This window comes from Diorhabda carinulata, chromosome 3 (assembly GCF_026250575.1).
Source record: "Diorhabda carinulata isolate Delta chromosome 3, icDioCari1.1, whole genome shotgun sequence".
NCBI classification, from domain to species: domain Eukaryota; kingdom Metazoa; phylum Arthropoda; class Insecta; order Coleoptera; family Chrysomelidae; genus Diorhabda; species Diorhabda carinulata.
The window spans coordinates 2,959,447-2,986,039 of NC_079462.1; the positions used below are offsets into that span (position 1 = coordinate 2,959,447).

Consider the following 26,593-nt stretch of genomic DNA (forward strand, 5'->3'; position numbering starts at 1 on the left):
TAAATAAATTTTATACTGATATAAATCGATCACTTTGTTTTTGTTTCCAATTATAAGTCGAAAGTTAAACAAAACTAATGATGAAATCAGCTCATTATTCAAAGGAATTGATCTAATTTTAGGAAATCTCGACATGTGGTAGTTAGTTAGATCCTACGATCCTATATCAAATTTCAATACTCTTCATTAACTGTCTATCATTCTGATTTTAAATAATTTTTAATATATTAAGTAGCCCTTAGTATTTTTTTATATTTTTAATATTTTTTTCAATGTCATTGTTGATGATATTGAGGACTCAAAATAAAACCGTCTAAGAGTTTTTTGGAATACCAACGTTTCGATTTTTTATTTGATTTTTATCAAAGCTAAAAATATATGGTAAGAAACTTTGAGTTATAATGTATCGAAACGTAGGCGTTTTAAAAAATTTAGACGCTTCAATTACTTTCAGTCTTTATCAAAATATATTAGTATATAATACTAATATTTCACTAAACTATAATCTAAAACACCATGTCTGAGATGTCTGCTCTACATAGGGCAGACATCTCAGTATTTAGAAAATAGACTAAAAGGTCATCTAAGATCGAAAAAACATAAATACAATTCTTGGAATGAATCTAAAACACGAAAAAGAGAATTTTTATAAATGGTTCATATTCATAAGAACGAAAAAGCTATAAATGATAAAAAAATAATTTAAGTAAAATGTATAGTTCCATATTGTAAATTCTAATAAAACTACTAATAATTCAATTGATGATTGTTACATATTTTTGAGATAAAAAACTAAATTTATAATTTGGTTTTATTTTTTTTTTTGGATATTCATGATGTAGATGGTCTATTTATTAATATAAATAAGCAAATTGTCAATATCGTATTTTATCTATTCCGAGTAGCGACAGATGACGACCAATTGAACCAAATTGTCATGGAGATGGCCCATGCTTAAAGACAGGCGCGGCATCGAAAGAAGAAGAAGACTCGAGTCAATGGACAAAACATGATTATTATAAACATGATTCAAATCCATATTTATGAACATTAAGATAGTTTTGTAACCCTATATATCATCTAGGTTTATAGTGCATTTATCGCTTGAGTATTTCTGGAAGAAAATGTGGAGAAATGCAAAATTAACTGCTAAAAATTCAGAATATTAACTATGAGTGATTTATATATTAGTAAATAGTAGACCTCTTCAGGTCAGCCCTTCGAACTTTCAAAAATTTAATGGGTTTTCATTTTTTTATACTATAACTATAATTTTTTACTCTTTAAGAATGTTATTGTGATATTTGCAGGTTTTTAAACCTATTTTTAACCACTGCAATCAGTCCAGAAAAATTGACGAACTGTAAATTTTTGATTTCTCTTTCGGATACAGCAAAAAGACGGATTTTAAACAACGTTTAAAAGTAGTATATATATGCAATCTGAACATCGGTGGTGAAATATGTCTTTGGAGCAACCCTGATTTCACGGCACCTCATAGGACCATATCTAGTGACCTAATCCTTTAAATCATGATGTGGTTCTTATCTTCATTGTCTCAAAGTTTCTGAAATTGAAGTTTTATGCCCTCTGGACGGTTCCGTTTAGGTGCAGCACCGTTAGCGTGCATATTGGACATACCCTAACGCTGGTTAGCAAAGATAATAGATCCGTATTAAATATGTTGATATCTCCAACAGTTTCCACTTTTTTATTATTTGAAATCTTCAAAATCTTTCGGTTTTCTTGGTTTCAATGAATAAAAAACTTGAAAAAATAAAAATTTATAGGAAGTAAACAGTTATTTAATGTTCCGTTTTCCACGCAGAAAAATCTATTAGTAAACCGTTTTATAAATAGAAATTCCTTGTCCAAAACCACGTTTTCGTTTTCCTTTTGGAAACAATACAAGATCGCAATAAATTCTTGTCCCTTCGCTGCTTATAGTTCTCCCTAATATTGAAGCTGGGGGCAGGAAACCTGGGCTAATTTAAGTTTTCCAATTTAAAGTTTCCGACATACATTTGGTTGGTGCACAGTTTCTAGTAGAGTCTACTGTGTATGTTTGATTATTTTTCCAGTCTATTGAAGACTTGTTCAGTCAATTAAACAGATGTTTCTCCCTTACCGAGATACACCCTATGTCGTTTCAGGAAAGAAAACGTATTTGAAATGCTTGAGGATTGCGGAGACGGTTGATACCGGTTGTATTGAATAGCGATAGATTGGATATATACACTGAGATAAAATAAAAATGTGTTTTTTTTGTATAATTGGGTGATTCCGTTCTAACTGTGATTTTTTGTATTCAAAATTTCAAGATTTTAAAATTTAACTTTTCTAACTATTTTATGCATATTATTCATCTATTTTACTGTAAAAATAAAACTCTAAGAGGAATTTACTACAACTTCAAAGTATCACGAGCAAGACACAAATGTCGGATTTTGAGTTCCACGGTACTGACTCATTTATCCACGGTACTGACATGGTAACTTAAGATATTAAACAACAAGTGCATCAATTTTCCTCAGTTTGATCATAAACATTAGAATTTATAAGGTAATTAGTTTAAATCATTTGTTACGACAAAAAAAATTAATAATTTATCGGTAAATTCTAGGAATGGACATGACACGGTACTGACATTCAAGTGATGTAGTATAAGTTTTCTTTAAGTGGCAAGTTATATTGTATAAAAATAATGTTTAAATATCTTAAGAATTATTCAATTAACACAAAATTTTTATTAATTGATTATTAATTAATGACTAGTACAAAAAAACAATACAGGACATTGAATATCACAGTTATAATGGAATCACCCAATTACTTAGTTTTGGCACAAAATATTTAACCATACATATCTCTTATGAACCTTTTTTGGTTTTGAGGCTATTTAGACGGCTCATAAAGGGAATTACCTTAATATTAACTTAAACGGTATCCGGATAATATTTGAGAATGAACTGCTCGCAAGATAAGAATTTTTTGAGGGGGTGGATTCGTTCGATTTTTCCTCCGATAAGACTTCTGGATATCCATGAAGATGGCGGTGCATTGTTTATTATTATTAGGGTCTGAATACGAATAAAAATTTTGGAATTATATTAAGCTCGGTACAGAGGTAAACGAAAGCTGTATAGATTTGCAACTTTGAAAAAAGTACGAAAATTCCAAACGGGCGCTAAATCTCATTCAAGTTTTCTAATGCCTGCCTAGAGATTCCGTCCCCTTCGGAAGCGTCTGTAAAGTAGTATTTATGTTCTCATTTAGGTTGGTAATTATGTAGGGACTCCGAATTATAGGTTAGGTTAGGGGTTCGTTCTCATTGGATAAGAAATTTGAATTTTCAGCAGGAGTAAAGACAGTTTGCAGGCTGTTTTGTTTATTTAAGTGAAGAATAACCAGTTTCTTATTGATAATGTGTGTTCAAACCAAAAAAAATTGATTTTGAATACATTAAAAGCAAAACCACGCATATATAATCATTTGTTGAACCCATAAAATAAAAGAAATGAAGAAAATGAATATTAGGGTGGGCCAAAAATATCGTCCAAGATGAGGAGAAAAAAAAATTCTGGTAGAATTTCAGCTTTTAATATAATCTAAATGTGTCTCAAAGAATTATTGTCTAGGTCTACAAAAAAGGTTTGAAATAATTTTTCGCCAAGTCAATTCGGTTAAAAGTTATTCGCATATTTATTTTAACTTTCATAATATTTTATACTTTTCACAAATAAAAATATAAAAACATTTAAAACAACATATTTTTCGTGATTTTCCTTATTTTTGCTTTACCAAATTTATTGAGAAAAACTTATATTATGCAACACGATTCGAATGACAGCGTTGAAAACTGATTTCAGAAGATTTTTGATGCGATTATATCTATTATTTAATTATTTAAAATCATAATAATAAAAAAAAAATAATAATTAATATTGAAGATTCCATTTTTGATAAGTCTTGCTTTTTAGATTGGTACAATGATATTTTTTTTAATTTTAAATAGTGATTTATAGAGTTTGGTTTTTCGAAAAAACTTCTCCCACCTTATTTTTTATAATAATATTTATAAATATCTAATGTACGTATTAATCTGCTTCCAATTTTTAAAAAAATAAACTTTGAAATATTTTTTATACATCTCTTCGTGTAGCTACTAGATTTATTTTCCAAATCTTGAATTTATTTCATTTCAGCTTTTGATAGATTGAATAAGCCATAAATGCCTAACATCGGAGGGATATTCCCCTTTTTTACCAAGGAATGTATATTCTGAAATTGGTTCCAGATACACAATTTAAGTTTTATTGAAAATAGCGGTATCCACATTAATATAAATTAAGATCCTTTGAATATAATTGTATACTGAGACGTTTTCATTTATAGAAAAAGGGGTCTCATCGAAAAACATTACATTACTTAAAAATAACCGTCATCTGACAACTGTTGAACCAACTTTCCTTTTTGTTAGGATGGAATAACACGTAAAATTTTGATTTGAATAAATTTTTTTTACTCAACCAGTTTCGTTAAACTTTTTCACTAATTTACTGATAGTAGATCTTGTTAAGGGATTTCGGTTAGGATATAAATTATTAATAAGATATTACACGTTTCTTGTTAACTTCTACGCCTAACACCCCATCCTAATATTATTAAAATATCAATTCGTTATTTTCCAGATAAACGATTCATTGTGATTTTCGATAAATAAATAATTTATTGAAACGTCAAATGTAGCTCTAACTTAGGTAAAATGAGGCGTTCCATATATAAAACTCACTCTGTATATATGAATTATCCAAAATGACGTACCTAGCCAAGAAGGTACGACTGGAGTTTTCTCAGAACGAGTTTTTGAAAACTACATCTACACACACGTACTTTAATCAAAGAAAAGAAATACTAACAAATAAAAAAATAATTATTTTAATAAAAATATTTAATCTTACCTCCAGGTTTTGAGGTATCCGGATAGTCTTCATAACCTTCGTTGTCTTCTTCTGTAGCCATCATCTGCACTACTGGTATTTCTAAAATCAAATTGAAAATGAAATTACTAGTATGAAGAAGTATATTTTTTTGGATATAAAAAAATACGGTAAATAAATTTCTACACAAGCAATTAATTACGTCGCATCTAGAGGCTCGCGAGCCACACGCGGCTCTTTGGATGTGAATTTGCGGCTTTTTAGTACCACACGCAAATATTATTGATTTTAAAATATTCAAAAATCGTTCTGAATCTATTAACGAGGATTTTTCGTCCCCTCCCCGCGATCCACGTAAAAAATTTCTTCATAATAAACCAGAAATCTTGGAAAAAATCAAAAATCTACCATTATCCGCTGAAACAGTACAAGATATAATAGGTAAAATGTCTTCTAATGGCGACATAAAAGACACGGTACAAATGGTACAAATTTTTCTGCATAATGTCGTCCCAAGGTCCAAAGAAGAACTTCTAGGATTGCTACCTCTCTCGGGACAAACTAGAGAAGGTATAGCGAATGCCTTGAAGACAATTATATCAATTTAAAGAGAATCGTTTTAATAACAACTGGTGGAGCAAGAAATATGACAGGGAAACAGCGATTCGACGGATGGAATAGTCTGCAAAGCTTCTACAGTGAGATGCTATTTGAATAGCTGACTATCAAGTCAACTGATACATTTAGAGTCATGTTTGAAACTTAAAACAAATACGCTTCCATTGAATTTGTTTGCCCAATTGTTTGTTATTCGAAGCTAGAGTTGTAGGTAAATGTTTATTTGTTGTATTTCATTCACTTAAATGGTTGGTAATTATCTAATAATTTTATATAAATGTGTGTATGTAAATTATCTAATTTAGTGTGGAAAACGCTACTTTTATAAATGTAAAATTAGTTTTTTTTACCAAAAACCTTCATTTATACGAATACTTATTATTATTGACAGTAAAAAATTTTGTGGCTTTGAAATTTTGTAATTTTTGGCCCTCCTGAGACTCAAAAGGTTGCCGACCTCCGACCTATTCCATCTTGTCAATCTGCTACTATAGTTACAGTTAAGGATGAAGAACGAACGTCCTTCGACTGGATAAACATAAAAAAGAGCAAAATGGCAAAAAGAGGTGTCAAGATATGACATAGTAAAAAGATTCAACGTGATTGTCGAAATGTAGTATGCGGTACTTCAAAGAATATTTGAAACTAGAACCTCTAGATGACTCCATGTAGGATTCTGTCGTGGAGACGATCGTATTAAAGTGTTAATGCCAAAAAGTTGATCAACATCATACCTTTTTATTGTATTTTATGAAGAAATTCACTTACTTATACATGGGGCGATGTGAGAACGACTTTGTTGATATCCTTTAGCGCATCTATTGCATGTAATTCCCACCACCCCATCCTTACAAGGACATTGTCCTGTTGCTTGATTACAAGTTTTTCCTGACGCTCCTATTGGATGGCAATCACAAGCTGGAACAAAAACAAAAGTTGGATTAAAATGATTAATGAAGTGTAGAAAAACGTTGACCTCGTAATTTTTTTTTTCATCTGCAGGAATAGGATGAAATTATTGGTTACCAAACAAGCACTGTACGGTAGATGACCCTTCAATTCTATGTTTTGACTGTTCAAAAACGTTTTTGTTTGAATTAATGTATGAGAGCTCGCATAATCGTGGTGGAGAATGAATTCCGTAATTTTTTCAAACCATTCTGGTAAACAAACCTTGGTGTACCATTCAGAATTGATCACTCTAGTGGAATAGCGGCGACATTGCCACTAATTACGAAAAAAAGGCGACAATTTGCTTTAAAGGGCTTCGTGCGCGAATAACTTTTGTTAAAAGACACATACAGTCGATTGTTGTTTAGTTTTGGGTTCATATTCATGATTCGTTGCATGTCACGATCTTACAAATGCCTTTTGAAGTACCACCATTAAATTTTTTCAACTCCAGCTTCCAAGTATGTCTCAATCTCACGGTATGTCACATTATGATTTTGCAGTCTCAGTGTACGCCGATTTTTTGACAAAGTATCTGGAAACAACTCAAATTGCATTCGTATGACAACAAGTTCTGAGTACGTTTACTAAACTTGAGTTGCAACCCTCGTATATTCTAAATATTAACCTAATTATTCAAGAATTTCAATTTATCACATTTTAAGTTAGTATCTAAAATCATGAATCTCAACTTTACCCAATAGCAGATCTTTCAGGTGATTATTAGAGAGTGATGACCAATTTTCCTTCATATTTCTGTGCCTATACACTTTTTTAGGTTGATAAGATTAGTATAATTAATCCTTCCTCGATGGTCTACCCTATATTATCAACCTAATATTCCTGACCCATAATAATAACCCAATTAACCAGATTGTAACACATCCATCAACTACGGCAAACATCATCAACAGACTGTACTAACTTGACCGAAATATACACACATATACGTTTAATATCCTGTTGACAGATTGTGCGTGAACGAGCATTTAGTCCTTAGATTAGCGGCCCAGGTGTTAAAGAAAAGAAGTTAACACAAACGTGCTTTATACGCGCACCATCGCCTTGAATAAATATATTCAAGAGGACCAGTGTGTTTAATTTAGGAAACTAATCCTGCTTTCAAAGTGTTCGTATATTATATCAACGCGTACTCGATTCAAAAATATTATCATAACGTGTTTTCTGTATAATCTTTATTTGAGGAAACAACAACCGAAAATAAAAACAAGATCTAGAAGATATTTGAAATGGTCCAAACTACAAGCGTGAATCGAATCAGTAACATTTTTTCCCCTTTGATTAGATCTATTTTTTGAGGTTCTGAAGACGTTTGAGCGTCATATTTCGATAAGTGTGTCTTCATCAACAAAAAATGGAACTGCCAGAAGAAATAACTACCCCTCAGGAGCCTTATATACTAAGATATCGGAAGTTGAAAAAGCCTTTTTCGAAATAAAAAATCACCAGGTGCGGATCAAATAACGGCACAGGTCTTAAAGGTTCTGGGCAAGGATGGAATAGAAAACAGGACATTGTTCTGAAGATTAGAGAGTCGCTGTTCATTCCAATATTCAAAAAAGGTTCGCCTTTGGAGTGCAGCAACTACAGAGCGATTTCTCTCATCCCTCGCGCTAGTAAGGTCTTCTTACATAAACCATTTTTTTTTGCCGCAGCTTTCAGAGGAGCAAGCGGGTTTTGTGCCAGGAAAGGGAACAAATATTATATATCAAACGACTTATGCAAAAGGCTAGAGAATTTAATATTTGATAAAGTTAACTGGAGCTATCTTTGAACCATCATGGAGGAAATGGAAACGACAAAACACTTGTATTCTTTCACCTACTTTATTTAACGTTTAGAGCGAATACATCATGAGGGAGGTTCTGGATGAGTGGCGAGACGGAATATCCGAAGGCGGAAAGAGGATCAACAACCAGCGCTTCCGAATAGAGGTTAAACACCGAACCAACGTACCCGTATTACAAGAAATTGGTCCACGTACAAGGCTGCTAACCAGAATGAACCGGGGATCAGATCAGAAGATCAGGAACAATGAAAAGATTGATCATAGAAGGGAAGCCCATGAGGCAGATCTCCAACTAGATGGTTAGACCAAACAAAACCCTTAATAAATATGAGACTGCGTCATGCCGAAAAGGTTGCACAGGATAGGCAAGCATCTCTTCATCCTTTGGAGAATAATGGAAAGAGAAGGGTTGTTGGAAATTTTATGTTTCCCATGGAATCGTTGAAAACGTTGCCGAGGTGTTTTAGGAAACCATGAACATTCAGTGAAGATTGTGAAGTGGATACCATCAAAAAACTTGAGGAAATGGTGTTTGAAATTCGTCGTGTTGGTTTTGAAGAGATAGTAGAGGCATTAAACATCTTTCATGAATGCACTCAATTTATTTTGAGTAATGTTTTCGGTGAATCGTAGCAATGCTAGGCTCGAACAAAAAGACCCGAATATTTTGCAAAAACAACGTCGAGTACAGGTCGCTAAAGAGATTTTCAACAACTTAGTTGAGGAATTTTATGTATAAAATAAACCGAAATCGAAAATTCATTCCAGTGAGTCGACGGTCAATAAACAGTACTACTTAACCGATTTCAATATATACGTGAAGCAATTAGCCAGTTTTGTGGGCAAACATTGAACAACAACTTGTTTGTGATTATAAAAAGGGAAAGTTCAGATTTCAAAGACCCATTTGCTCTGGAAATTACAAAAAATTTGTTTCAGATTCTGCTAAATTTGTGTAGAGATGGTTTTTTTGATACTAGGAGCTCGAAACAGATATCAGTTGCTCGAAAAAAATTATTGTAGCTGAAAATTCAGTCATGAAAATTGGATTTTCCGGAAAACTATACTTTTGATCTGGAAACTAACATGATTTTTAGATTTTTTGGACAGAAATACATAATATTCCATATGTTTCAACATACTTTCTTTGTAAATGTGTATTATCAACTATTATGTCGAAAAATCCAGAAAAAATTTGACTCACTGGTATAAAAAATTCAATATTTCGGAACCCATTGGAGATATCGATTCATTTTTGACCCGAATAAATTGAGAAAATGTGTGTCTAAATCGCTTTTCATATTGGATTCCTTCAGTTTCATATTTGTGAAAAATATACAGACTTAAAGTTGGAGTGAATTTTTCTTTGACAATGAAAACTATACAAATTAATAGTATCTGTAGTTGTGACATGGCAACGTTGTAATACAAAAAAAAAACTGAAGAGGAACGTTGATACTATTGTGAAGAAAATACAACAACTTGTTCGTGATAATAAAAAACATAAAGTTAGAAGTTATAAAACAAACTTTCCGATTTTAAAGGGGGCCCCTTTACCCTGGAAATGATAAAAAAATTGTTTCAGTTTCTGTTAAATTTATGTAGAGAGGGTTTTAGTGATAGGAGCTCGAAAAAGATATCAGTTGCTCGGAAAACGTTATGACAATTAGATTTTCTGGAAAATTGTGTATTTAATCTGGAATCTAACAGGATTTTCGAATTTTTCGACTATTATGTCGAAAAATCCAGAAATTGACTTACTTGTATAAAAAATTCAATATTTCGGAAACCATTTGAGATATCGTTTTTTTTTTGACATGATTATTTTTATATTGGATTTCTTCAGTTTAATATTTATGAAAATATACAGGGATGAAGTTGTGTGTAATTTTTTTTAACACATTGTATAGTATCTACAGTTGTGGCGTGACAACATTGTAATACAAAGCAGAAAAGGTCGTAGGACATTGATTTATCACAAAAATTAAGAAGTTAAGAAACGAAATTTCAGATTTCAATTGTTCTGAAAAGAGAAAAAAATGTTTCAGATTCTGCTAAACTTGGGTTAGATTTTATAAAGAAAAACTTCAGATTTAAACATTTTGGTGCATATTTCGACTAAATTCTTTTGGGAATTCTAAGGCACCTTCCTTTTATAACCCCCTTAATATCCTAATTGAAGGTAATTAAATTGATGCTCTCCGATATACCTGGTACACGTTTTGGGAAAAACCAACATACTTAAACGAGGCGAGACGTTTTGAAGCGAGGAGATACGCAGCTTCCAGAGATTCGGCTCGAGCGAGTTTATTTCGTTTTATACATAATTTTGTGTATATTGTTTTGTTAGGTATTTACATATATATATATATATATATATATATATATATATATATATATTAGGACCAGTTCCTATACTTGTATAGCTTAATTTAAAATTCTAAAGTACCAACAGTTACTAACCATGTATGTTTATTGAACGTATTATCGAAATACCAGACTTTTTAACTATTTTTGGTTAATAAAACCGTAAACCTGTCACCTACCGAAGACTTTCATTCGTATTCGAAAGATTTATTGGTACGTACTGTAAATTAAAACGTTCGAGACTAACAAAAAATATGTTAGAACATACATCAGGAAGAGGAAAGAAAAAAGAAAGTTTTTAGATAAATTTAATGAAATTTTAAAGTATCTTTAACACTTTTAATGGCCGGCAAAGTATCATTAAATTATGCCCAGTTATCAAATTCTATTTACATAATGGCCGATTCGACTTGTATAAAATGTTACTGTCATTGAATGCTTCGACGTTATCTCGTCTATTTGATCGGAAATCTTTCAAATATAATTTTTCTGTGTAGGAGTAGGATGTTAGTTGGTAGTTTGTTATGAAAATTACTATGATTTATAATCTATACAGTTAACAATTACAATTTCTTATGTTGTTGTGTTTTATTCGATCCATAAATCTTTCCAGCGTGTAAAATGTGTTTTAATTGGGATCAGAAATGATTAATTATCATACAGTGGGTCGTATTTGAGATGAATAAACATATTTCATAAAATTTAGAAACTTACATTTATACCCGGTGTACATACATTTTTTTTAACCGATTCAGAATTAACCCTTTCTGCCCCAGCTAACATTTCAGTACTGAATCTACACTGAAAGCTGTAATACAAAACAAAATGAGTAGGTGGAAATGTTGAAAGAGTATGAACAACAGTTTCATCACGAACTTCAATTTGTTGCCTTCGACGTCGTCTTGGAAGTGACTCATTTGCATCCAATCTTTCGATTTATTCTGAACGCATTTCCACGAAATAGTCAATTACAAAATTTGAGTCAATAATGTCATATTTTGGTCGGTCAATTCTTTGTAAACATAATGTTAATTCAATATTGCACGTTGTATTCATAATTTCTTGTACCAGGTGTTTGATACACGGCAACAATTGTAGGCCTGCAATACACTGAGTGTATTATTGAATTACTGGGTGATTTGTCTTTGTCTTTCAGCAAGTTCTGCACTAAATTCTGTCGTCTGTCTCATTTGTCAAAATATTTTAAAATAATTACATTCTTGCAAACGTTGACTGGTGTCTATTGAGTGGAGAATGTTTTAATACATTTGGAACCCCTCCAATTCTACCAAGATGAACTACTATTCTTTCTGAAAACAATAATCTAGTATTATCAACGTCGTTAGGAAGGAGAAACTGCTGTTGACCTTGTCCAGTATAAATTTTAAAGCTGTACAGGGTCGTTCACGACGAGATGAATCGATATGTATTTGGGAAAGTACTGCGACTAGTGTTCTGAAAGTTTGCTTGCATGGGTTTTCTAAAACTGAACCCAAACTACGTTATTTCAAACGGAATGCTATGGTTTTTATTAAATTTTTAGAATCTACGCGAAATTTCAATATAACTTTATATGAGGCACAATATGCCTAAAGTTCACCATTTTTTAATTATTTCACATTTTCAAAATTTTTGGACACATGCAGCCCTCAACTAAAATAATTATATTTCTAAGTTTAAGTGAGTCAGCTCTAATATTTTTGGGATTTATACAAATAACACTTACAGCTTTCAAAATATGTGAAAACCTTGACAAAAATTTATATAGGGTGTTGAGAAAATGGTGCCGAATTTCGCCATCTAAAAACTTCGAAAACTTAATTTTTTCAAATGGTAACCCCCATTTTTCTCTTCACCATTGGATTCTACGCTTTAAATTAAGGGGGTTTTGTTAATAAATTCATTTATCTCAAATTAACTAAAATACTAAAAATTAAACTAAAGGAAATGTTCGAAATGGTTGCTCCAAACTTTCAAACCTTTATGGATTCTTCTTAAAAACCCGTGCTGAGTGGCGTTTCAAATTTCTTGCGGAAAAAGAGTTCGAAATGCATTCCGAACTTTTTCCTGACAGTCCCCAAAGAAAAAAATCTAATGGAGTGATATCCAGTGAACGGGTAGGCCATTGATGCGGTCCATCATATATTGCAAGCGACCTTTGTATAACATTAACGATTCATCAACAACAACATTCTTATTTGGTTAATAGTTATGGTTAAGCGTTCTAAAAATTGTCTAACAAGGCATAATCTATAATTTGCTTGTAGAACATTTGGTTTTTTTTGTGCAGAATTCTCTCCCGAAACCATGGAGTATTTAGGTTGTAGCGCGAACTCCAATACATTGCCCATATTTAGTAGATATCCAAAGAATATTTTAATCTCTTTTGTGGTAACATCGCGCCATTGTAGACCATGAATTTTGAAATCTAGATGTGATTGATTTGCAAAATATAATTGAGCTTTCGTATTAGTACATTGCACATTAAAATTAAACAATTCATTTGACAAAAAGGCATCTTCGCACCTTGTAAAAGATACGTCTTCGTCAGATAACACATCAGGATTTGGACCTGCAATTCTGGCACATTATCAGGTCGAGTATTCCATGCAGGTGGATCGTCATCAACGCATGAAGTGTTTCTCAGTGTAAGCAAAAAATCCAAATCATAACAACGTATATTTTACATACAGCGTACGTCCACTGGTGCTAAAAGTGTCCAAATTCATAATCATTGTCTCTTTTTTATTTGGTAATATCTACACATCGACCTCGAGGGTCCGCTGAACACTACTTGCGTCCAGCGGTCAACCACACCTGTTGCGATCGGGTTGACCATTTCCTTATCTGCAGGCTACGGTTAGGTTAGGTTAGGTTAGGCTTTGTTTTTGGTTTTATTTACATCACATGAGGATCTTGGAGGATCTGGTAGTTCGCCAGAAGGAAGTTGCGCCTGTTGGATTTAATCGCAAGGTATAAGTTTTGCACACGGAAAATTATTAACTTGATTATTGCGAGAGGTCACTATCTGGTTCTGAGGCTTCAATCGTGGTTTCAAAGTATCATAACCCCCACCCCAAACTGTCTTACTTTCAGGAAGAAATTAAGGGAAGCATCAAAACTTTGTGGGTAATATGCAAATAACATAGTAACTTACACAGTTTTCATATTTAATTTGAGGGAAGAATGCCTCAAAGAACCTGACAAATTATTAAAATTTCAGTATGTTATAAAGAATTAATCGTTGAAACCTAACCTAACCTAACCTAACCTAACCTAACCTACATATTTCTTTACAAAATCTCAATCCAATCGCAAGCAGGGGTTGCTGTTATCGACTTCGCTTATTTTATTTATTGTCGACCACCTCATCAAGAAAAACTCATGAAAGAGTTTTCGATAACAGCAACCCCTGCTTGTGATTGGATTTCATTTTGTACGGAAGTATGTAGGTTAGGTTAGGTTAGGTTAGGTTTCAACGATTAATTTTAATCTTACAATCACTGAAAAATCATTACAATTATTTGATTCTTTAAATGCAAAAAAGTACCTGAAGGGATGATTTCCGCGCCCTATTTGTATATATATTCTTGTTCAGCGTAATTTTCGTTATAACATACTAAAATTTTAACGAAATCGGAGGGTTGTAACCTAATCTAGATAATTACCCAATTTTTTTTGCTGGTTCTTAGTCAGGCAAATTTATCTATAGGAAGTTCTACTTTTCTTTTTTTTTTATTTCTTTGTTTTATTGTAATTTCTGGCCCCCATCCAAACTTAGAAGCTGAAACCGTGTGTTTGAGGCATCCGTGTCTGAGAAGGATCTGTCTGTAAAATGAACATATGTATTAGAACGGTGAAATCTGTGGTGTAGTTTTTGATTAAACTTATGGGGTCGAAGCATCCGTGAACCTTTTCGAGAACATTCGATATTTGGTAGAAATCCAGAACAAAAGGAGAGGCATGTTGAGCGATGGCTTGTCTTGCAATTTTCATAAGTACTGACTGAATCTGTTTTGGTTTTCTGGTTACGGTTGGCTTGCTAAAAGAATATTTCTGCAGTTTGTTCTCTTCGTCCTCAAGTTGTGGAGATGGTGTGAGTCGAGATTTGTTTCCATAAAACCTTCTTGGGATGACTCTATTTTAGTAAGTTGTTCAAAAACTAAACGTTATATACCAAATTTGGATTTTTAAGTTAAAAGGTTGTAAAGAAACTATTTTTTTCCAAATTTTTGGTGCCTTATAACTCTACAGAGATGCAAGCTGGTATAAAGATAAATTGCCCTCTATATACATCTTTGTCGGTTCTCTTTTTGACACCCTATATATTGAGATGATTATAATACTGAAATACAGCGTGATCTACTTTCACTAATGATTCTAATAGTCACGATTTTATACGAGATGTATGAAAATATGAATTCACATCCGCTTCAGGTAAATACCTATATATCGAGTCGCCTATTCCATTGTATAACTTTTATTTGAAAATAGTTTCGTGTATCATGACGTGACCTCCTTCAGAACAATCGTTGATATCTAAGTAATTGAAAATTTCATTTTAAAAATTGGGGTTTCCACTTCTTTTTTTGATTTAAAACATATAATATTTCAATATTAACAGAATGAAAAAAAAATCGTGTACGAACTCTTCATAAAAGTTGTCTTGGATCAAAAATTATAAATCACAAGACGTTCTTGCGTCCTACGGGGTTAACTGGGACTAAACTACAATCATAAACACCTAAGAAATAATTCACGGAGCTAATTTTGAGGTATTAAAAGGTATTAAAAGGTAAAGGCAAAAAGCAGTTTCTTGATTTTAATCCTTTATTCATGTAGAATCCTTTGCGTAGTACTAGTAGGATGACAGTAGAATACAAGAGGTGTTTTTCTTCTTCTTTAACTGAAAGATTTGTCAAGAAAGCACTGTCATAATCTTTCCACAGAACGACATAGAGCCTTTATTACCTCGATTCTTGTTACCAAGCAACAAATTATACAATCACTACACGGAATTCAATTTTTCTTAAAATTCATTGATATATAAATATTTAAATCACGTAATTACTACCAGCCAGCACGCTAAACGTATATAAATAAAAAATATATAGTTTAGATCTCGGAAAGCTCATTTTTCTGCTTCGTAAATTTATTACTTGGACTTTTCTTTTTATGTTCGCCATCCGCCGCGCAGCGCCGCCATCTTCATAACAAGATAGCAATCTATGGCTCCCTGTTTATATTACCTCCAGCTAGTTCGAACTTAATAACTTCTCTTGTCAATTAAGTGAAACAAATTGGGGCCTTAAAACGCAACTTATGTGTTGGAAATTATTTTAAGCTCAAACTTGCTTTTAATATATAATAAAGAATTTTTATTTTATTATCATTACTTCTGTGGGACCATTATATCGGAACACCAACCGACCGGTTGGTTTTTTTGAATACGGTTAAATGAGGTTATGAAAATGACATGAAAAGAAATTAAATTCTGAAGAAAAATTATTATTTAAGCAATTTATCGAGGAATCTATCAATTGTGATGATTATTAGGCTTTTTTTCTATGTAAGAACCAACCACAAGATGGTTGTGGATATCGATTCTTAATCGATGATTCCTCAGGCTTGTACTTCTCTAAAGAAACAAGTCTCGATGAATTGTCGATCTGGGCGTCTGCAAATGAATGAATGGTATTCATGAGTCTCTAGTTGGGATTATATTGGACAGTTAGGAAGAGCATTTGGCGTGGTAATATCAGCGACTTTTCTCCTATGCTCTAAGCTGTCCAAGTTTCTAGTCAATATTCCTTTCTTATTGGTATTGAGTGGAAAGAAAGTTGGAAAGTTTGTTATATGTTATGTTAAAGCAAAACCAAAATGAATAATTCAAACATTTTGAACGATTTTCCGGTGATTTTTTGGAGTATTGAGAATCCCATCAATGCTATATGTATGTATGATAAATATTTTTCTATTTTATATATTCATGATGAATATTTTTCTAAGGTATAAAACAACTAGACAGAGATACAATCAACAATTATAAAGTCTTCGAAATAACGACCCTACATAAATATTTTTAAAATAACAAGCGATGTGCTTGGAGGAATATCTTAAAATGCAGTTGACATTTTTATTCAAAATGAGATAGTCGGTCACGTCTTTCATTGTTCATGTTTTCTGACAATTTTATGAAAAAATGGTGTTTCTAGGCCAGTCATATCGATTATAAAACAGAAGAATTCAAATTCGTAGTATCAGAAAAACTATAAGAGTTTTTTTTGTCCTGGATCACACGTTTTTAGTGAAAAAATGTTTTCTATACTTTCTGAGGTTAAAACTATAAAAAAATTTTGTGATTTGGTCCATTTTTAACCCGATATTCGGAGGAAACAATATTTCTTATTTTGTTGAAAACAAGATTTTAGCAACGTTAAAAAGCCTAACATCCCGCAGAGAATCTCAATATATCAATTTGTCGTACACCAGGACGGGAAGTTTTGTTTTTGAGCTTTGAGAAATTTCTCAATGAGAAACTAAACCAGTTTTTGAATATTGTTTCAAGTAAGTCGAAAAACGATTAAAATTTCACTTTTTTAGAAAAGATAATCATTTTTTGAAAATTTGCAGAGATAATTCTAGTTTCAAATTGACAAAACTTGGACCCATTTGAAAAAATAGAGCCATTTTTAACAAATACATAATTTATAAATTAAAATGAAAAACAGATTTTTTTAAAAGCTGAAAAGCTGAAAAGCTCATCACAATACCTCTTCATTGTTGGAAAATACTTGACCACCGAAGCATTTTTTCAAGTCTGGGAACATAAAATAATCAGAGGGGGCTGAATTTGGCGAATAGGATGCATGATGTAGCAATTCAAACTTTAATTCATTAATTTTGGCCATCGCAATAACGGATGTGTGACCTGGTGCATTGTCTTGATGAAACAACACTTTCTTCTTCACCAAATGCGGTTGTTTTTGCTTGATTTCTTCGCTAAAACGTTGCATAATACTCGCCGTTGATAGTTTTGTCTTTTTAGAGATAGTGAATGAAAATTATCCTACGCGCATCACAAAAAACCGACGCCATGACCTTACCTGCAGATGGAAAGGTCTTTGCATTCTTTGGGACCGGTTCTCCCTTTTCAGTCCATTGTTTTGATTGTTCTTTTGTTTCGAGTATGAAGTGATGGACCCATGTTTCGTCCATGGTTATGAAACGGCGCAAAAATTCGACTTCAATCCTTGGAAACATTGCCAAACATCTTCACGACATGATATTGTTTTATTGTAAGTAAACGCGGCATCTTGCGCCCAGCTTTCTCATGTCCCAATTTTCAGTTAATATACGGTGTAAGGCACTTTTTGAAATGTCTTTTGATCGACCTCTGCGATGCTGGTCTTCGCAGGTCGTACCACCTCGTTTAAATACTGCTACCAAATATTTTACTGTTGATAACGAAGAAACAGACTCATCCAGATCAGAATCTAGATCAGCTTTTGTATTTGTTGGGCTAAGTATTGTACCACATAACGATGACCAATTAGATCGTGTGCTTTCTAATACAGTTGTTTTTTCCAAGCGATTACCGGCATCTTTAGGTCGGGCCAGGTATTTCTGGGACATCGTCGTAATATCGGTAGTGGTCCTAACAACATATCAAAACCAGAGTTTAATGATTTCTATTGTTAGTTTTGACTGGCCTATTAGTGTTTTGAGACGGAGCAATTTTTAACTTATCCTATTGTTTAAATAAACCGTTATATCATGAAAATCGTATCGCAAAAGACAAAGGCTGTCTGTTTATATTCTTCTAAATCATCGAATTATGAGAACGAAAGGAAAACCATTCCGATATTTTAAAAAACAGGAGCCAGAATGCTTGGACAATATAAATGACCTGGAATAATCTACAGGTGTTGAGATTGGCAAAGATACTACTGGGAAACTAAGCAAAGATGATCTAGTAAATGATAATAATCTATGGATATTAACAAAAGTCTTCCAGAGGTATAGAAATGGATACCTGAAGACGATAATTTTTACAGAGGAAAAAACCTCCACATTCTGCTACACTCTATCTCTTTCCAAAGGATAATATATGAGAACCTTGTGGTGTGAGTGGTGGTGTAGTGGACATTTTGAATCCAAAATATTGCGTCAATGGATATCTGGAGATAATGAGTTTAGCAAATGAAGAAACGTACTACGTAGAGGAAAAAATTGTTGAAGACACACCATCCTTGACACATCTGCAAACGATATGACTTATTAGTAGTTTGTACAAGGTAAACTGTTTAACTTTAGTCACAGAAGACGATAATTTGGTTATCGAAGCGTGCGTCAGATAGTGTAGAGGCAATTGGTTGACTTTCCTTCATCATACCATAAGAAAATTCGATTTGTACTTAAATTTTGAAGGTATAATGATAAATTGTCGACCACGAAGTAGATGTTCCATCAATCGACAACGAAAAATTGGTTAAAATCGGTACATAAGAAGTAATTTTCCAATCTAAGTTATTCTGTATCATTTTCGATACATTTTGGTTTAAAACTTTCATGGAAATGCTTGTTCTAAACCATTACATTTCGATCCAAATAATTCTAATTGTTATGTATCTGTAACTTTCATCTCACTCCATTAAATCCCGTTAAATTTTCCCAAAGGCGAGACTCGCAAATTCAACAGTACGGTTTATCTACATCAATTAGCACTGCTTCTACATGTGAAAATATGAAATTCGTAATTACAGAATCTCGTACTTACTAATCGTTGAAGCTGTTCAGAATTTCCCTCTCTCTCTTTCTCTCAGTAGAACTTTTATAAACTAATAACTCTTCTAAAATTACCTCGGCGTGTAATCTGTGAAGAATTGATTATGAGGCGAAAGTCGGGGTAAATATATAATAAAAGTAATAAGGAAAGGAACACAGACTGCTATTTCGGTTAGGAAAGATGGGGTGCTGAGGCAGTATCACGATTTCAATTAAATCGGTAAGTTTTGCAAATTGTAGGGGGCGTTTAAAGGGAGAGGACGTGCGCCACGGCGTTACGACGACTAATTTTAGTTGATTCAATATATTTTCACGATATTACTATTATAATTATAATAGAGAATGATATAATCCTTACTTATCGTTGCTCAGTAGTGACAATAAAATCTCAGTGTCGATTCTAAAACGTTCTCTATCTACAACGCCTACTAGAAGTTGAAATTTTAGTACATTTCTGGTGACACTACTTTTTCTAATCAGTGGTTGGAGTTCAGCTGTACTCAAGGACCCACCCGCTGCACCAACACCTCATTAAAATCAATTTCATCAAGCTGGAACTCAGTTTAAGACTGCAATCATCTGCTTTCAGTTGATAAGTACCAGTTCTTATGTGAGTTGTTTTTAATTCAGCTTCTTATTCGTTGTGCTCTCGGTTAAAGCGAATTATCAAATTGGAGAATCGAATCATTGGATAGTTTCTTCATTTTTTATTGATTCAAAATAAGAAGCTTCTTCACATTTTTCTTCACTTCTAACTTCGTTTACTAAAAAGCTGGTAGCGTCTCATTTAATATTAATTGTTCACTGCATCTGAATACTAATTATAATATAAAATTCATTTGAGGTATACTGCTACTTCCTGAGGAAAAGTCTTCAGCCGAAGAAGTGAGGTTACAAGTTCATTCCATCAAATATGCAATTTTGTGAGTTGTGTAGTTTTAAATTGTCGAGAATTTGTTATTTTGAGCTTAATTTGTGGCGTATATCGATGCGTTACTTATTATAATTTTCTAAACTCAAGTTACACGCTCGCGATAAAAGGTCTCTAGCAAAAAATCTGTAGCATCCATTCTTTTTTCAATTTTACTAATTCAGAGCTATATAATGAGTTGTCTATCTTGTTATGGAGCAAGAAATCTTAAATAATGGAAAAGGGTTATAATGAACAGTAAAAAAACAAGCTTAAGTTCGTCAAAGTAATAATTTATTTGAAATTAACTTGTCAATATTTAGTGTTTCATTCCCTGGCTCTAATAACAGCTTTTAATCGTTTATTCATGGATCGAATAATTTAAGTCCGGGCTACGCGACATCCTGTAAATATTGCCGTATAGAACCTGCCGTTTTCGCCGAGTAGGAAACGACTAAAATTGCTTCTATGTATCGGTTCGCAGTTTCGATAAGAACCAACTCTGTTCTTGCTTCCATGCCAGCCCAAAACATCCAGGAATCTCCTACAAAAGTTACGTTTTCTCCGTCCATAGACTCGTCCTCTTCTATCGCAGAAAATAATCCAAGGGGGCTAAATCTGGTGAATAGGGTGCATGAGGTAGGAATTCAAACTTTAATTCATCAATTTTGCTCATTGCAATAACGGATGTGTCAGCTGGTGTATTGTCTTGATGAAACAACACTTTCTTCTTAGCTAAACGCGGTTGTTTTTGCATGATTTCTTTGCTCAAACGTTGCAACAAGTTCGACGTTGATAGTTTTTCCTTTTTCAAGACAGTCAATAGAAATTAATCCCACTCGTATCCCACAAAACCGACGATATGACTTTACCTGCAGATGGAACGATCTTTGAAGCCGGTTCTTTCATTTGAGTCCATTGTTTTGATTGTTTTTTTGTTTCGGGTGTGAAGTGATGGACCCACATTTCATCCATGGTTATGAAACGGCTTTATTTCTGTGAAAAACCGCCAAATACTCGATGGAAACATCTTCACGACGCTGGTTTTGTTCAATTGTGAGCAAACGCATCGCCCATCTTACTCACAGCTTTCTCATGTCTAAATTTTCAGTTATTATGCACTTTTGGAAATGCCTTCTATGTCTGCTAGCTCGCGCACTTTCTGTCGATGATAATCTACTACCACTTTGTAAATTTTCTCCAACATTCCTGGAGTCGTCACCTCATTTGGTCGACCACTGCGATGCAGGTCTTCGCAGGTCGTACGTCTTCGTTTAAACTGCTACCCAATATTTGACTGTTGATTAGAAGGAGCAGTCTCACCCAGAGTATAATCTAGTTGAGCTTTGTTGGGCGAAAGACGTTTAAATAAAAGTAAGCTAACCAACGTGGCGTCTTCAAACTTGAAGCATATGGTGTATAGATTGTGTACTTTCTATTCCAGTGGTAACTAACGCCATCTCTAAGTCAGGCCAGGTACTTCTGGGACCATCCTCGTGAACAACGATGAAGATTTGGTAAATATCAAAAGAACCTTTTAGTACTTCTTGTGTGGAAGAGTTGAATTTATTTTATTGTTTCAGATTTCAACGCAGGAAACAGCATATAAAAAAGAAAGAAACTGTTTTGTAATGTAATTTAAAACTTGTCCTAATCTATGTACATTCCGAACTAATTCTAGTGCCAGAGAATCGTATTCTGTACTTGCCATACAAAAAGATTTAATAGAACATTTACTAATCAAAGAGGGTTTACATTCTAACACAAAGTCTCGTATTTCAGTCCTGGTTTGCAATAATAAAACAACCCTCGGGAATATCCCGCAATAGAGACATAATAGTATACAAAATAATAAAAAAAACAGCGTCGAAAACCGTAGAAATGTTACATCGAATTTCGTTTTATTGAGTGATAGTGCGGATGAGAGTGAGTTGGAAAGAGTCTAGAAAGTCAAGATCACCGCCAGCCAATAAGGCGTAGCCAAACATTGGGGGTAAACTGACGAGCCCCCCGAGGCTACAGGATGCTGAGTGGTCACTGATAGGGGTTGCTGCTCTACAACTCCTGCATGGTAGCAGTTTTCATCTCGGGGTTAATAATGTACCCAGGACAGGATTTTAGGTTATGTAGACTGGACGATGCAGCGATGAATTCAAAAATAGTGTTATTATTAAACTATTTAAATTTTAATTCGTATTTTACATATTCCAATGTTTTATGATGAACGAAATCGTCTATTTTCAAGTTATGAATGCAGAATCCAAAACAGCGATCTTGAGAGGTGTTATATTCTGTAAAAATCGTATACGAGAACTAAATCTGGCAAACGAGGTAGCAATTCAAACTTTAATACATTAATTTTGGCCATTGCAATAACGGATGTGTGACCTGGTGCATTATCTTGATGAAACAACACTTTCTTTTTAGCCAAATGCGTTTGTTTTTGCTCTATAACTTCGCTCAAACGTTACAATAAGTTCGTATAATACTCGTCGTTGATAGTTTCTTCTTTTTAAAGATAGTAAATAGAAATTATCCCACGCGCATCCCAAAAAACCGACTCCATGATCTCGCCTGCAGATGGAAAGATCTTTATCTTCTTTGGAGTCGTTGCCCCTCTTCAGTCCATTGTTTTGATTGTTTTTTTGCTTCGGGTGTGAAGCGATGGACCCACGTTTCATTGATGGTTATGAAACGGCGCAAAAATTCGGCTTCATTCCTGGGAAACCTTGCCAAACATCTTCACGACCCTGTTTTTGTTCAATTGTGAGCAAACGCGGCAACCATCTTGCACACAGCTCACTCATGTCCAAATTTTCAGTTAATATGCGATGTACTGCACTTTTTGAAATATCTACTATGTCTGCTAGGTCGCGTACTTTCACTCGAAGATCATCCAGTATCGCCTTGTGGGTTTTCTCCAACATTTCTGGAGTCGTCACCTCATTTGCTCGATCCCTGCGATGCAGGCCTCATTTAAACTTAATTTTTTCCATGTTTACAAATTCACTGAAAACGTTAATTATTGATGGCTGCCAAATAAACTCTAAACAAACCATAGATTGTATATTTTCTAATACAATGGTATTTTCCATGCAACTACCGCCATCTTTAAGTTGTCTTCAGACAACTACGAGAAGCTCAGTTCTTTCTAATTTGGATGATACGTTGTTAAATCTGCTTCAAATTCAACTTCATAGCTTCTTCGACGACGCTTGTCTATAACCTCATGGGAGTTCAAAAATAGGTATTTCTCCCGAATTTACTACAAGATTTGGATCACGATATATCCATGTGTGTCTGGTTATTTCTATTTTTGGGCGACAGCGTTGAATTACTATCTGATGAACATCGGAGAGACTCCAGACAATTCGTGTCGTTTCTACAAGGAATTTTCCGTAAGTGCGAAGCTATATCCACCGTCAGTACTTACATTGACGCTTCTTAAAACCCAAAGAAGTTAGTCGTACAACACCTAGATAGGTAAATCACTTTCTTACATTCAACCTGATCTAGCAAATGTATAACAAAATAAGAAGGGACAGAAATTATTTAAAAAAGTTTCAATTTCTATTCATAAAGTTGCTCTTGCCTCCATTGTGAAAATGGAGTGAGCTGTACCAAGGAATTAATAAAGTTTTGAATTACTACTATACACTTTTGAATCGAATCCAATCCTGTACTCCCTCGAGCAATTTGCAAATCTCACTATATTGCTTTTACTCTTTGGATATAAATGAGTAAGGCGCTTACGACGATGTAAATCTGAAAGTAATAAATATTTTTTATAGTTGACATTATTCAAATTAGGTAAGATTAAGTATAATATTCATAATCATTTAACATGGAGGGTTTCTACAAGGTCATTTAAAATAAAAAACAATGATAGGCTTGACATACGACACGGTTAATTGTTGAAATAAGAACGTATCGAGAAATCATTCATATGCAGATAAATATACAGTGTGGAAAGATTATAATACATAAATAATATTCGACTGCGTCGCTGGGTTTTTCTTTATATTTATGGGTCTTCTTCGTTATCTCACCGTCACCAAAATAGTACTAATAATAATAATAATAATAACGACGAAATACAATGTTTTAGAGGAAAAGTACGAGGCATATTTTTTAAGTAAGTACCGTTTTGGAATTAAAAAAATAAGTGCAAGATATCGCAATAATTTTATTTATACATGAAAGCCTGTACCAGTTTTTGAATACCCTCCTCATAAAATTCTGCCGCCTGACTTCTTGTTAACCACCGTACCACGACTGTTTTGATTTCGTTATCGACTTGGAAACGCTGACCGCCCAGGTGTTTCTTCATGTGCAGGAACGCTGGACGCCAGATCAGGGCTGTAGGGAGGATGATCTAGAGTTTCCCATTGAATTTCACGACGCATATTGTTCAATGTCTCACAATAAAACTCTGCATTGATTGTCTCATTACGAGGCCGAAACTCCACTAGCAATACTCCTTTTCTGTCCCAAAAAACTGTCCATATGATTTTTCCGACAGAAATTGTTTGCTTAAACTTTTTGGGTGATGATGAATGTCGCCATTCCATGGATTGTTGTTTCTTCTTCTTCACACATCTCAAGATGAATATCGATCGGTTTTACGCCTTTAGCACTAAGAAATCGTACTTCTCAATCGGCGGGACGATTGTCGGAGGCATCTCAAACACTCAGTAAACAACGTACACAATGAAGAATCAGACTGTAATGGCGTCAGTGCGTAGACAAGAGATGTAGGTAACCAGCGCGTATGTGAGGAACGCCGACCTTGGGGTTGCGGCGGCGGAATAGCAAAACGGTACTTATTTAAAAAATATGCGTCGTGCAATCCAGAACAAAAGACGTAGATTATCCTCCCTACAGCCCTGATCTGGCGCAAAGCGACTCCCATTTTTTCCTGCACTTGAAGAAACACCTGGGCGGTCATCGTCTTCAAGACGATAACGAAGTCAAAACAGTTGTGATACAGTGGTTAACAAAAAGTAAGGCGGCAGAATTTTATGAGGAAAGTATTCAAAAACTGGTTCCACGTTATGATAAGTGCCTCGATATTCACGGAAATTATGTAGATTGCACTTATTTTTTTACTTCCAAAACGGCACTTACTTAAAAATATGCCTCGTATTAATGATTTAACATCATTCAGTTATCAAAATTATAAAGATTTTCGTCGAAGTTTCTTCTTAGGGTTTACATATATAATTTAAGAGAAGACATTAAACAAACTTTTTCCATTAGAGAAATTACGTTTATATAATAAACTTTTTTCTTGCCCAAAGCAGAAAGAGCGTATTTTATCGCAGACAAATGTATTTTTTTTTTTTTAAACTAAATTTAAATTTTCTCGTGACGAATATGAATGGAGGCAATTATTTACATTTCTACATTTTGCGGAATAATAGTGTTTCTGCAGTTGACTTTCGCTACGGCCATTATGCTACTACAAAAGGGACAAAATTAACAACTACACACCACTTGCGCTAGAGTGAAATTTGAATAAAATTTATATAAAACAAGAGAAACGTTTAGGAGAGTGAGTCTAGTTGTAAGAATAAATTTAATATGTAATTAATTCCCGTTGAGGTGGTAAATACCCCTTGATCTCGAGGTCATAGTAAGCGAGTTTGGTCTGACCGGAAGTTCCAAATTCCAATTGACGTTGATGATGTTGAATTGGGAAAACTTCCGCCCTGCAAGATATTGCCAAGAATTCCCAAAAATAGACACTTGAATTAGCGCAAACTCAAAAATAATTGAAGAAGACATTGAAAGTTGGGAGCTACCTCAATGGTGACAATGTCATCCGTATTAGACGTATTCTGGTGATGACAATGTTCAAGCCATCACAAATACGAAGTTTGAGAGTGCCTGCTACATATGCAATGCAAAAATCCAACCAAAAAATGTGAATACTCTCGAATTTGGAAAGAGTCATGCACGAACACGAAAAGAAACTTATTCGACAAGAGTTTCGGCATCAAAGTAAACTTCAAATAATGGCTAGAGGTTTTTTTGATAACTGCAAAAACGGGAGTCGATGAAACTCATAAATACCAATGCAATTATCGACCCAGCTCCAAAGAAATAGCAGAAATGGCCATTGAGAAGTATTCATGGTAATACACGGTGCATAAAATTTTATTGCATGGTGCTGATTCGATTATTTCAGTCGGAAGAAGCACAAGAAAG

At 33.7% G+C, this 26,593-nt stretch overlaps 1 protein-coding gene across 1 annotated transcript in view; it reads right to left on the minus strand.

Moving 5' to 3' along the window:
• LOC130891106 (netrin-1-like) overlaps positions 1-26,593 on the minus strand; it is a 226,381-nt gene that overhangs the window by 17,218 nt on the left and 182,570 nt on the right. The window contains exons 3-4 of the mRNA XM_057795665.1: positions 6,327-6,476; positions 4,962-5,042 (exon numbers count right to left, since the gene is read on the minus strand). Of these exons, the coding sequence (XP_057651648.1) occupies positions 4,962-5,042; positions 6,327-6,476 (231 nt within the window). The remainder of the gene's footprint in view (positions 1-4,961; positions 5,043-6,326; positions 6,477-26,593) is intronic.